Here is a 12,922-nt window from a genome sequence, read left to right as displayed (position 1 = left end):
ATTTTAAGAACACGTTGTGTTTCTTCAGTCATAATGGTCACGAAAGGTAACTTCCCAATGAATCCCGCAAAGAGTTAAAAATCGCCTGCAACAGTCCGTACCAACCGGCGAAAGCTATTTAGATGCGCAAGCAGTTGCAGTGTTTCACAAATCGTCTCGCCAAGCAAAGCGATTTCAAAACGCATGCGAGTGTATGCACACAAATAAACAATGGCCATTCAAAACACATCAGCGCTGATCACCACATACCCCAATCGAGCGTTGGCCGGCATTGATGAGTTCCTCCCGGTGTGATGACGCTAGTATTCGGCTTGCCCCATAGCTAATGCAGTTCGGGTTTTGGCAACTCCAAATATTTGCCCTCCTTACATCCGGAATTTCCACACAAACGCCACGAACAGTAATCCCAGTGAAGCAGTTTTCGACCAAGTGTACTGACTAATCCTGTACAGTCAGTTCCTGGAGGCTGATGACTGGATTGTTAGGACGTGTGTCTATGCACTTGAAAGTAATCACCCAGAAAGTTCGGTTGATGAAGGTAAAATGTATGTGCTAGTTTATTTTCCCCAACAAGACAACATGGCAAATAACTCATGACAAACTTGAAAGTAACCAAAATAACACATAATCCTCACCTTAACCACTCACAATATCAAGGTCACACAGACACAGTCGAAAACTGTTGCTTCCTATCAGCCCCTGTCTCCGGTGGAGTTCACCATGGGTATTTAGAGAGTAAAAAGACCCTCTAGTGGCAGGGAGGTAAATTACAGCAACACAAATAATACATGGCTCATACAATAATGATTTTATTTTTTTGCACAAAAATAAAATTCTTTGAGTTCTTAGGGGATGATATGCTCCACTGCTTCTGGACTTCTCTTGGGAATCAAGGCGTGATGGCAGGAAGATGTTTTATTAGTCTCACAGAGTCCCAAAATACTGCAGCCAAGAACAAACAACGTTACAACATGTCCGGGCAAGCAAAAAATAATAACCAATACAGCTTCAGCAATCTAGAAATAAAAGCCATGATAATCCTGACACTATACTTGGCGCATTTGGGCAGAAAAGTCATTTTCAGACACTAAATTAAGACACTAATTTGTAGTACATTACATGTCATTAATTTATATTTTACTGTATAAATAGTGCAGTTTTTCTGTTGATAGTTAGGAGTAGTTCTGATCCAGTAGTTCTGATTCAGTGGATCTGATTCACTAGATCGGATTCGGTGGTTCTGATTCAGTGGTTCTGATTCACTAGATCGGATTCGGTGGTTCTGATTCACTGGTTCTGATTCACTAGTTCTGATTCATTGGTTTTGATTCAGTGGTTCTGAGTCACTAGTTCTGATTCACTGGTTCTGATTCACTAGTTCTGATTCATTGGTTCTGATTCAGTGGTTCTGATTCACTAGTTCTGATTCACTGGTTCTGATTGGGTGGTTCTGATTTATTAGTTGTGATTCGGTGGTTCTGATTCACTGGTTCTGATTGGGTGGTTCTGATTCACTGGTTCTGGGTGTCTCTTTTAGCGGGTGTCTCTTTAAGCGGCTGTCCCGCCTCATTTCGAAAAGCTCCGCGCGGTTCATGCGACTGAAATGTGGGGAAAGTGAATTGACAAGGAAGTAGTTGACCAGCTATCGTGCGACCTGCTATATCAACGTACTTACGTGTAACCTGCTCATTTTATAAGAAGTTTATTACCTTTTTCAGACGAATAAGATCAAAATGTTCACGGTTAACATTATGACACCGCGTGACAGCTAGTTACGTACTAACTACACAGCTGTGTTAACTGTTCCAGCTAGCGGATACTGCTAATGTTAACGGCAGCTAGCTAATATATGCACTTATAGCTCAGGTGGGTAACCAGCTCAAGATATACTTCAGGTACCGAACCATCTAGCCGCACGGACTAGTTGAACATTAGTCAGTCCACCGTGTAAAACGTAGTTGAAAAAACACCGAATTGCAAATGACACCAAGTTATGTTATTTGCAGTCGGTAACTGGAAACCTTATGCCCAGTTTCCTTGAAATAGTGTAATAAGAGTTCATGTAAGAGGACGTCCGAAAAAAACACATCTGTTATCATCTGGGCCGACATTGATTTCCACTATCGCTTCTCTGTGTTTTCAATTTACACCTCGGGCTTGAAGAATGACTGTGGTGTCCTGCTCCACGCCTGGACCTGCCCGGGCCTGGCCACCTCCACATGGGGCACATTGGTGATGCAGCTGGGTCTCAGCTATGGAGGAGACCAGGAGTCCCATCTGTGTAGTGACACTCCCGTCCCTTCCTCTCTCTTCTGCCATCCAGCGGAGGATTGAGAGTGAAAGGAGAGGAGAGGAATGGAGAGCGAGGAGAAGAATGACGGAGGTGAACGGGATGGACAGGTGGCAACCAGCAACACAGGCTGTGGAAAGGAGGAGTGAAGACCTGAGGACAAAGGACACGGACGTCTCCGCATCAGATGTGGATAGGAGACCGAGTTTAAATACAATTCAAATTACAGACGGAGCAGACAAATGTAAAACTACAGACGCGGGGGATGAGCTGGACAACGAAAGTGAGGTCCTGGAGTCAAAACGGAGAGCTGCCCGAACGCCCGTGGAGATGAGGGGTTCATCTGGACACGGAGAAGACCTCCTTCTCGACCTCTCTCTCTCCTGCGACCGTACAGACGCCCTGTCCAGTGCCTCCTCGTGCGTCTCCCCTTCTCCTCCCCTCTCCTCCTCCACCTCCTCCCCGCAGCTCTCTCCCACCCCCCCTCTCCCCCCCTCCGTGGAGCTGGACGCGGGTGCCGGTGGGCGGGAGGCTGGCGTTGGACGTGTATCGGGGCGGGGCAGGCGTCATGGCCGCCCTGTGGGACAGGGTACCGGAGCGCATGCGGCTGCTGCAGTACGTCCGGCTGGGCTCGGAGGACCAGGACGCCGTACGGGCAGCTCTGGGGGTTCTGCCCCATCTCACACAGCTGCGCTCCTTAGCCATTCGAGGTACACACACGTCCATATGAGCACACACTCATTTCCTCAGTTTGGTCACAGTGTCTTTTTCTAGTGTTATTTTCTAAGGAATTTCCTATTTGTAGAACTCACGTTGGTTTTTATTGACTTTAATACCGTTTGTATGTGTCTGCGCACGTGAGTGTTTAAACTCAGTTTAACCCCGCTGTCCTGCATGGTTCACCGTGCTCTAGCAGACCCGGTCCAGCTCATCGGTCCATTACCCAGCCTTTTGTTTACTGGATCAGGTGTGCTGAACCGGGAAAGTAGAGAAATCTACCCAGGGCAAGTGGTCCAGGAGCACGATTAAACCCCCTTGGGCTAAATCTTTGGTTGCTGTCATGTTGCCCAGGGAGTTTGTACTCAGAAATAGCACGAGGGAGAAGTGTAAATATTCAACCTGTAAATTAAATGTTTCCAAGGTAACCATATGCTACAAATGAAGCACATTTCTGTGTTTTTCCTGTCACTCTTCTCGACCCTTGCATGGTCACCTAGGTCACCGCTTCTACGATGTTCAGGGGGACCCCCTCCCGGGCCTGTTGACCTCCCTCCCTCCCTCCATCTCCTCACTCTCCCTCCTCGTTCACCTGGACCTCTCCTTCAATCGCCTCTCCTCCCTCCCGCCCTGCCTCCTCTCCCTCCCTCTCCTCTCCGAGCTCCTCCTCTGTCACAACCGGCTGCGGGAGCTGCCGGGGGAGCTGGGGGGCCTGGCGGCCCTGCGACGCCTCAGTCTGCTGGGGAACAGGCTGGAGGCTCTGCCCCCCGGCGTGGGGCTGCTGCTGGGGTTGCAGGAACTGGACGTGTCCTTCAACCGGCTGGAGAGGCTGCCTGAAGATATGGGCAGGCTGCAGAGCCTGCACACACTGGAGATCTCCAACAACAAGCTGAGAGACCTGCCAGAAAGCCTGGGTGAGGGAGACGATGGAAACACACGCACACACATGCACACGCACACACTCAGAAAGGTAGACACCATACAGGAGCGCAGAGACCTGACATTTATGGTGTTGAGCACAAATCATATCTGGATGGAAGTCGCTGTGTAAAGTCCTGGTGTCGTTATAGTTTTATGGTGTGATGATAAGAGTCATTCTTGTTTCCTTCTCTCTCTCGTCTAATTCCGTGGTGTCCTGCTAGGTTCCCTTCACTCTCTGAGGGTTCTGGCGGTTCACAGTAACGAGCTGCGGACTGTTCCGGAGTGCGTGAGGTCCCTCCCACGGCTCAGCAGGCTGGACGTGCGGAACAACCCGCTGGGACGTCCCCCGACCCCTCCCCCCCCACCCCCCCGCACCAGCAGGTTGGGCCTGTACTTAATCGCATGACCCTGCCACCTGTCACATGCCTTCCGAAATCCGTCTCTATCGTTAATCCGATGAATTAAACGATGGAATGCAGTAAGGAAATAAAGGATTGACCCTGAGGTCTTGTGTCCCTCACAGCTCGAGACGAGACTCCCATCCCTGAGCTTCATCTAGCGTTCAACCAGCACAGGTAAATCTAGCACAGGTTCAACCTGGGGGGTGACTCTAGACTCTCTCCGCCATTTGACAGTTCATGTTGTGCTGTAACAGTTTCTCAGTGTCTCCTGCTGGATGCTACGTGTACCTCCCTGGAGGGGCGGAGCTGCTGTTTCCACGGGGATGTATCGATGGGGTTATACACTTCAAGTGGGCAGAAAGAAAACCAGATAAGAAGTGGGTGTGGCTTGAGGAGCATGACTTCCTACTCGGTCGTCCTTTGGAGCTCCTCCCACATGGTGCTGCATTTGAGAAGGTGAGAGGGAAGTTGTGAAGACACAGGGCTGTTCGGTGCTGTTCGGCTGCTGTTCTTCTGCGGTCTCGGGACGTGCTTGTGCTGATCCACCATTTTGTCCTCTGTCTCCCTCTTTGTGAAAGCCTGTAGAAGTGTGTGTCCCCTACCACAGGACACGTAAGGGGGGAGGTGGTGGTGCGTAAGTTTGATGGTAGGTCCTGGAGCACACTACCCACCCTGACCAGAAGAGGGAGCGAGAGACACAGTTATAAACCACGGGGCAGGCCTGCACGGGTGATTCACCATTATCCCACTCTCAACTAAATATCATGGCCAGTCTGGCAGTGCAGATGTTACTGATAAGGTGTGTGTGTGTGTGTGTGTGTGTGTGTGTGTGTTGTGTGTGTGTGTGTGTGTGTGCGCGCGCAGCTGGCCTGCTGCACTGTGAGCCAGTTCTCTTGGTTTGTTGTGGTTTCTCGTCCTGTCCGAGACAGTTGCGTGGTGTCACCAGCGGGGGGCACTGTTGGTGTCTCGGTGTGACCCCGGGATCAAGCTCACCTTTCCCCCGGACTGCACCACGCAGACTCGCACCGTCACACTGCAGGTGTGTGCATCACACGAGTGCACATTTAAGATCTCCCAGGATTACTGGGTGTCTGTCGTCTTGTGTAATCTGTGGAGAAGGTGGTGCTGATCCTAGTTTAGCACTCATTAGCATTTATAAGGAGGTTCCGTCCCACTCATAGTATCTGTGAGTCTTACAAACACACAGCCAGTTATTCACCATCGCTGCTGCTGTCTGAGTAACCAGTTTCTTTTGATGACTGTTTTACTATAAATCATATGAATGGCCTTGTGTGGTCATGTAGATGTTTAGAGGAAGTTCTGCACATGGAACAGAACACCTGCAATTTATGTTGAGCTAAATGACTAAGCTGTGCCTTTTCATATGAAATATAAGTTCACTATTCACTATTATTGAATAGAACAGCCACTTATATTTTGAGCACTGACAGGATACCTTAGTGCCTGAGTTTGTGTATCTTTAATCCATCCCAGTCATGCATACTGTGCTACTGAGCAGACAAGTTGCAGTAATACATTCTGTGCTGCTGTTGTTTCCAGGTCCTGCAGGTGGCGCTGTCTGAGGTGCAGGATCTGACTGGAGACCCTCAGGCCAGCGCCAGTCCCCTCCTCTGCCTCTCCCAAATTCCCAACATCCACTTCCTGCAGCCAATCAGAGTGCAGGTCCCCCTGCCAGCTGGACTCACTGGTAATGTGGAGTTTTTCTGTCCTACTCTACTCTCTCTGTCCTGACCTCTACTACAGGGTCAGCATTAAGAGGACAGTGCATGTGACTATGTGTGTGTGTGTGTGTGTGTGTGTGTATGTGTGTGTGTGTGTGTGTGTGTATGTGTGTGTTTGTGGTGTGTGTGTGTGTGTGTGTGTGTGTGTGTGTGTGTTGAAGGCCACACTCTAGATGTGTCTCGGCTGTACGTGCTGCACGGTGACCCTGTGGCTCACACCTGGACTGATATTACTGCTCAAGCTTCACTCTACATCACACAGCTCTACGCTGTCTTTTCTGTTACACACTTTTCATGGTGAGTCAGGAATACTGTGTGTGGTGTCTGTGTGTGTGTGCGTGTGTGTGTGCGAGTGTGTGTGTATGTGTGTGTGAAACACTCCTTTATTACACACACACTGTCCAGCTGGTCAGTGTGTCTTTTGCCATGCACAGTTTGTGTTCCTGGTCCAAGTCAGCAGTTCTGTGTGGCCCCATGATGGCTGAAGGGGAAGAGTGTGGCTGGAGTGGAGAGCATTGTGGGTAATGGCATTTTAAAACGTGCGTGCGTGTGTGTGTGTGTGTGTGTGTGTGTGTGTGTGTGTGTGTGTGTGTGTGTGTGTGTGTGTGTGCGCGTGCGCGTGCGTGTGTGTGTGTGTGTGTGCGTGTGTGCATGTGCGTGCGTGCGTGCGCGTGCGTGCGTGTGCGTGTGCGTGCGTGCGTGCGCGTGCGTGTGTGTGCGTGTGCGTGCGTGTGTGTGCGTGTGTGTGTGTGTGTGTGTGCGTGTGTGTGTGCGTGTGTGTGTGTGTGTGTAGGTACTGGCTGTGGTACACCACACAGAGCTGCATTAGTGGAGTGGTCAGGAAGGTGTACCACAGGCTGAAGCAGTTCAGAGTTCAGTTTCTGGTGCTGCAGAGAAAGTCAGACCTCACACAAGTACTGCTGCAGTGCCTGCCTTCAGACAAGGTGAGTGTGTGTGTGTGTGTGTGTGTGTGTGTGTGTGTTTGTATGCATGTATACATGTGTGAACAAAAGGGGTGCATGTGCAAACGGTCGTTGGACTGGTAGAGGCCCCTCCTGCATGGTGGCTGTGATAGCCAGGGTGGTTAGGGTTAAGGTAATAATGATAACCTGGGGTTAGGGTCATAGAGATAACCTGGTGTTAGGGGTTAGGGTTATAGGTCTAATCCTAGCCTTAGAGTACTTTCCTGTACCAGCACTTTCATTATCACACACACACACACACGCATGCGCACACCATGAGACATGCTAAACAGTCCTGTTAGCAACCTAGTTACTGTGTTGCACATTTGTTTTGTTTGTTTATTTAGTTTTATGTAAAAACCATGTAACAGAAGATGTTCCATGAAAGATTTTTGTGCAGTACCTGTGATGAAAGCGTACTGAATAGCGTGTCATAGCTCCACAAACACGAACAACATCTGCGATTCCCTTTGGCCTGAACTGGACAAGTCACTGGAACTTTCTGGAAGAAAGTGTGTGAACGCTTCTGAATGCGCCAGTCACGTTTGCACCCTCGTCTGGGAATCCAGAGTCAGGAATGTAATGTTCCTCGGAGCAGAAGGCCCCGCTGGTCCAGCACCCTGCAGGTGTTTTTTATATTTATCGCCTGATCGTCTTTCAGCGCCATCTGCTGGAGCCTGAAGTTACTACCACATTGAACATGCAAGGTGACGACGTGTTGTTTATCCAGGAAGCTTATTTCACAAATATCAAATGTGGAGTCTTGACCTCAGTGTAAGCCTGGGGATGCAGGTGAAGACGTTGTTCATCAACATGCCAGTATTAAAGGCTGTGTGTTCAGATGAGAAGGTTGAGAAAGGTGTGAGTGTGTGTGTGTGTGTGTGTGTGTGTGTGTGTGTGTGTGTGTGGGGTGGGGGGGAGGGCAAGCACATTGTTGTATGTACATTCTTGTGATATCTTCTGTAGTTGCTATTTGTGTGTGTGTGTGTGTGTGTGTGTGTGTGTGTGTGTGTGTGTGTGTGTAGGTTGACGGCAGGTTGACCTCTCTATCAGAGAACTATGATGGTCCTCAGCCATCGGATGTGTGTAGTATGCTGGAAGGAGAGCAGTTCTTTGCTGGTTTTGAGCGAGGCATCGACGTCAGCGCAGGTGTGGCCCCCACACACACACGCACACACACACACACACACACACACACACACACACACACACACACAACACACACACCACACACACACACACACACACCACACCCACACACACACACCCACACACACACACACACACACACACACACACACACACACCACACACACACGTCCTGCCTGTTAGCAGTCTGATTGATTCTCTCCCCATAATCTGGAACTGCTGCGGTTCAACGTAGTTGGACAGGAGACGTCTAATTCCATTTGATGTTTTATAGCATGTAAACTGATCACGTCACGTATGGCGTCGCGAGCACGTTAACGACGCGTGTGAAGGCGTCACGTGTGCAGACGCAGCAGCTGAGCCAGTATGTCCCCCCCCCCGTTTCAGACCGGCCGGACTGCAGGGAGGGCAGGCTGGCCTTCACCTTTTACTCCCACCTGAAGAACATCAAGGAGGTGCACGTGTGTCCCGCGCTGCTGCAGGAGGGCCCGGTCCGCGGCCAGGTCAGAACCGCACACACTCCTCCCTCACTCCCCAACCACAAGTGGAAAAACCAGCATCACGGATTGTTCTGTATTTCTGTCTGTCATCAGCATGTCCTGAAGTCCAGAGCTGGCCTGTGGCCGATAGATTTGTAGTTCTGCAGATGGTATTACAGTTAAATGCGTTTCAGACACATGGACTTCAGAATTATACCCATCTAGATATGTAGACCCAGGGAGTGTCAGGAGTGTGAATGTAGTCCTATTTTCCTTCTGACAGACCAGACCGCCTTTGTTTCCTTCAGAAACCTGCTGGTTTTTCTTTCCTTCTCGTGTTTTTTGGGAATTGTGGGCCGTGGGCACTGGAGGTGTTGCTCACGTGTCTGTGTGTGACCTGGTTCCCAGGTGTCCTTCTACAGAGGGGAGGTGCCCAGCGATCTGCCAGAGGAAGTGGCTCGCAAGAGGAAGGGCCACGACAGCCAATGGATGGCCACGCTCCCCCTCAGACTTCCTGTAAGGGTCACGCAGTGAACACGATTGCGCTGGTTGATGAAATATCGACGGTCTCCGGAAAATGCTCCTATCTGAGAATATATCGTCATTCTGCACTGAAGCTCACACGCTCCATCTTGCATGTCGGTGACAAAAATCATTTATCTATTTTAAATCTGAAATTCTTTTTCTTTCTCTGGCTCTTCCCCACACACACACACAAACACAAACACACACACACACACACACACACACAGGACGCTGAGGGCGGTTTGTATGCAGACAGGCAGTACCCCCCGCTCAACCTCGGCGATCCGGAGAGCGGCTACCTGACGGAGACCAACCTGCTGGCCGTGTCCCTACGCATCAGTCAGGACTGGCGGAGTATCGGCATCAACCTGGGCCTCAGCTACCAGGAACTGGACCGCATCCAGTACAAGCACAGGTGCGCCACCCAGCCAGGGCCTGCGCTCCTGCCTGACACCAGATGGCGCTGTTACCCACGTGTGCCCACTGGTGGTGAGGCACTGCGGGCACATTCATCCACATAGTGAAGTCCAGTTGGTTCCTACCAGCTCTCACATTTATGAAGAGATGAGGCCGATGAAGCACTGAGGAGAATAATGGGAATAGTAATAATAATAACAACACTATAACAACACAGTAAAATAGATTTTTTTTGATGCATGTACTTTGTAATTGTTCACATTCCAAACACTTTAGTTTAGTCGTGTTGAAGTATATTGTACCCCAGCGATTTGGGCCTGTTCCAGTCTGTAGAGAGGCACTCTACACTAATGTGTTCAGCTAAATGTTTGTGGAGTCGTTTCTCTGTGCGTGGCTGTGCAGCGTATGCTGTGTCATCACTGTGTGGGCAGAGGTCCACCCTCAGAGGTGCTGCAGAGGAGGATCATGGGTACTGGCACCGAGACAACATGGAGTGGAGGGGAGGAGAGAGGAGGGGAGGGGAGGAGAGGAGGGAGGGGAGGGGAGGGGAGGAGAGAGGAGGGGAGGAGAGGAGGAGGGGAGGGGAGGAGAGAGGAGGGGAGGAGAGAGGAGGGGAGGAGAGAGGAGGGGAGGGGAGGAGAGGGGAGGAGAGAGGAGGGGAGGGGAGGGGAGAGAGGAGGGGAGGGAGGAGCGGGAGGGGAGGAGAGAGGAGAGAGAGAGGGAGGGGAGGAGAGAAGGAGGGGAGGAGAGAGGAGGGGAGGAGAGGGGAGGAGAGAGGAGGGGAGGGGAGGAGAGAGGAGGGGAGGAGAGGGGAGGGGGAGGAGAGAGGAGGGGAGGAGAGAGGAGGAGGGAGGGGGAGTGGAGTTGTGGAAGAGAGGAGAGTCTACAGCATTTTGTCTCCTCCCTGTCGTTCATCAGCAAGCCGTCCAGGACGATGCGCATTACACACACACTCACACACACACACACACACACACACACACAGCTTATGTGCTCTCTCTGTTTATTTCGTTTGATCCTCCTCGCTCTCTTCATCCGCCTTTGTGGTTTAAATCTTATCTGTGCTCAGCCTCAACTCACTTGCTCTTTCCCCTCCCTCCCTCTCTCTCTCCCTCCATTTGTCTCCCTATCTCTCCTTCCCCCTCCCTCCCTCTCCCTCTCTCTCTCCCTCCCTTTGTCTCCCTATCTCTCTGTCTCTCCTTCCGCCTCCCTCCCTCTCTCCATCCCCCCTCTCTCCCTCTCTTTCTCCCACCTTTGTCTCCCTAGCTCTTTCTCTCTCTCCCTCCCTTTCTCCCTCCCTCTCTCTCCCTCTCTCTCTCTCTCTCTCTCCCCCCCTCCCTCTCTCTTCCTCTCTCCTCTGGTTTTCTCGTTCTCTATCTTTGTCACAAATATTCACACCTGTTCCAGTTCTTTCTCCTTGGTGTCAGGCGCATGTTCTTCTGTATGACTAATAGTTCCACCAGTGCAGTGCCAGCTGACCCACCCTAGAGGGCAGACGGGCGAACGCCCTGTACTTCATGACCAGTGCTGCCCACCCCCAGCCGGAGCTTCTGCCCCGGGCGCTCGTGGCCCCTGCGTTGTGAGGCCGGATCCGTCCGGTGGAGCGCTGCATGGACCGCCCTCGATCGTGGTGTGTGTGCCTCTGCTCTTTCAGAGACGACCTGGGACGCCTGGTGCTGGAGATGCTGTTCCAGTGGGCGCGGGGGCAGCAGAGGGCAGGGGCGGGCGCCGTGCCACGGCTGATGGAGGCGCTGGTGCAGAGCGGCAGACGGGACCTGGCTGATGAAGTGGAGGACATTGTGAATCTGGGGAAGAGGAAGTACTCCGAGTCGCTGAAGAGGGTGGGCCTGGAGATGGAGACCCCCCCACCTGAGCAGGGTGTGCGTGGAGACCCACCCACCTGAGCAGGGTGTGCGTGGAGACCCCCCCACCTGAGCACTCCACCAGCCTGAAGGACACGAGACCACACCAGCTGGGCCGGGCGTGCAGACTGAGCAACTCATTTAAATAATAGTTAATATATTTAAGACCAGCCGGACAAACTCGTTTCTTGGTCTCCCGGTGTTTCCTGGGGCTGAACCTGGTGGGCTGAGTCAGGGTCTCCCACAGGTCTGCTAGGCCAATACCTCCTTCACGGCATCTCTGAAGTTCTAAGCCTCGATGTAGCCTACCGGTAATAGAATGAAACTGGAACCAGAATTATCGCTTCCGACAAAAAGACATTTAGTCCTGACAGCTTGGCCGTGATTTATGCTGATACATATCAGTCAAATCAAAACACTTGTGTGATTACACATTGTAATGAGGGTTGATTGAAACCCTAGCTAAACCATGCAAGGGACAAAATATGTGCAGTCTTCTGTGTTCATTGAAGCAATGAGTATCAGTGCTCTGGGTGTTTAAAAAAAATACATTTAATGTATGATGTATAATGTTTTTTTTAACACAATGGTTTCTCAGAGGTATTAAATGTAATGTGTGGATATTCTTGGATTTGGAGATTGATTTTTTTCCCCCTGCGGATCCACGAGGGAATAGGTACAGCACCATCTAGCGCCACACCACCTCGTCCATCTTTGTTATTTTTACCCCAAGGTCGTGGAGTGCGGAGGCAGCGTCCATTGTGACGCCGTTCTCGTGGCCCCGCCTCCTGCACTAGTCTCGGGTGGCCGCCAGGGGGGCGTAAAACCTTCATTTTCATCTGGGCGCTGCGCTCCTTCTAAGCACCTTCCCCCGCTTCGTCCCTCCTCCTCCTCCTCCTCCTCCTCCTCCTCCTCCTCACCTCCCATTCAGCAGGACTAACGCTAGTAACGCCGGCAGCGTCAACTATAGCAATCGGGACTGAGCGCAGAGGTAGAAGTGGACAAACCGTAATTAAGGGGACATTTAAAAGATAACGGGACACAGTACGGTAGGTAGACCTGGCGAGTCTTAATGGTCCATCGCGATCTCTCCTCTAAAACCATAATGCACATCACTGGTTATAGTGGCTGTAGGATGCAATGTGAGGATGTATGCGGTATATAAACAGGGCTAGTGTGATCTTCTAAAACACTCATGCAGATAGTGGAGATGGATGTCCACGTCCACGCAGCCCGGAGCGCCTGGTCGGTGTCCGCCACTCCGGGGGATGAACGGAGCGTTTCCCGTTATGTGGCACGACTCCCTGTCGTGATGTGGCGCAAAACGCGCGTTTCTCTTCAAAGCTTATGCCGCCACAGGAGCGCCGTTCATTTGGTGTTGATTTTTGTGACTCTAATAGCACCGTGTCTAATAGTTTCTATTCCTGAAAATGTTGTTCGTTGCGCAAAAGCTGTTT

The 12,922-nt window shown here is 51.2% G+C and overlaps 2 protein-coding genes across 2 annotated transcripts in view; both read left to right on the top strand.

Moving 5' to 3' along the window:
- The first annotated feature begins 1,463 nt into the window (after positions 1 to 1,463).
- pidd1 (p53-induced death domain protein 1) lies at positions 1,464 to 12,078 on the top strand. The gene is given in 18 exon segments (XM_077007025.1): positions 1,464 to 2,803; positions 2,805 to 3,000; positions 3,508 to 3,921; positions 4,150 to 4,314; positions 4,458 to 4,503; positions 4,584 to 4,785; positions 4,908 to 4,943; positions 4,945 to 5,058; positions 5,194 to 5,274; positions 5,276 to 5,368; positions 5,890 to 6,037; positions 6,233 to 6,368; positions 6,865 to 7,015; positions 8,059 to 8,182; positions 8,570 to 8,685; positions 9,070 to 9,177; positions 9,414 to 9,601; positions 11,258 to 12,078. Coding segments are annotated over 18 exon segments (3,117 nt in total). The 5' UTR covers positions 1,464 to 2,254; the 3' UTR covers positions 11,508 to 12,078.
- A 254-nt stretch (positions 12,079 to 12,332) lies between these two features.
- The window catches only part of slc25a22a (solute carrier family 25 member 22a), a 15,794-nt gene continuing 15,204 nt past the window's right edge, over positions 12,333 to 12,922 (top strand). Inside the window, exon 1 of the mRNA XM_077007023.1 lies at positions 12,333 to 12,514. The gene's annotated coding sequence lies outside the window, so the exon portion shown is untranslated. The remainder of the gene's footprint in view (positions 12,515 to 12,922) is intronic.

This window comes from Brachyhypopomus gauderio, chromosome 5, assembly GCF_052324685.1.
Source record: "Brachyhypopomus gauderio isolate BG-103 chromosome 5, BGAUD_0.2, whole genome shotgun sequence".
NCBI classification, from domain to species: domain Eukaryota; kingdom Metazoa; phylum Chordata; class Actinopteri; order Gymnotiformes; family Hypopomidae; genus Brachyhypopomus; species Brachyhypopomus gauderio.
This window is presented reverse-complemented; position numbering and strand designations above follow the sequence as displayed.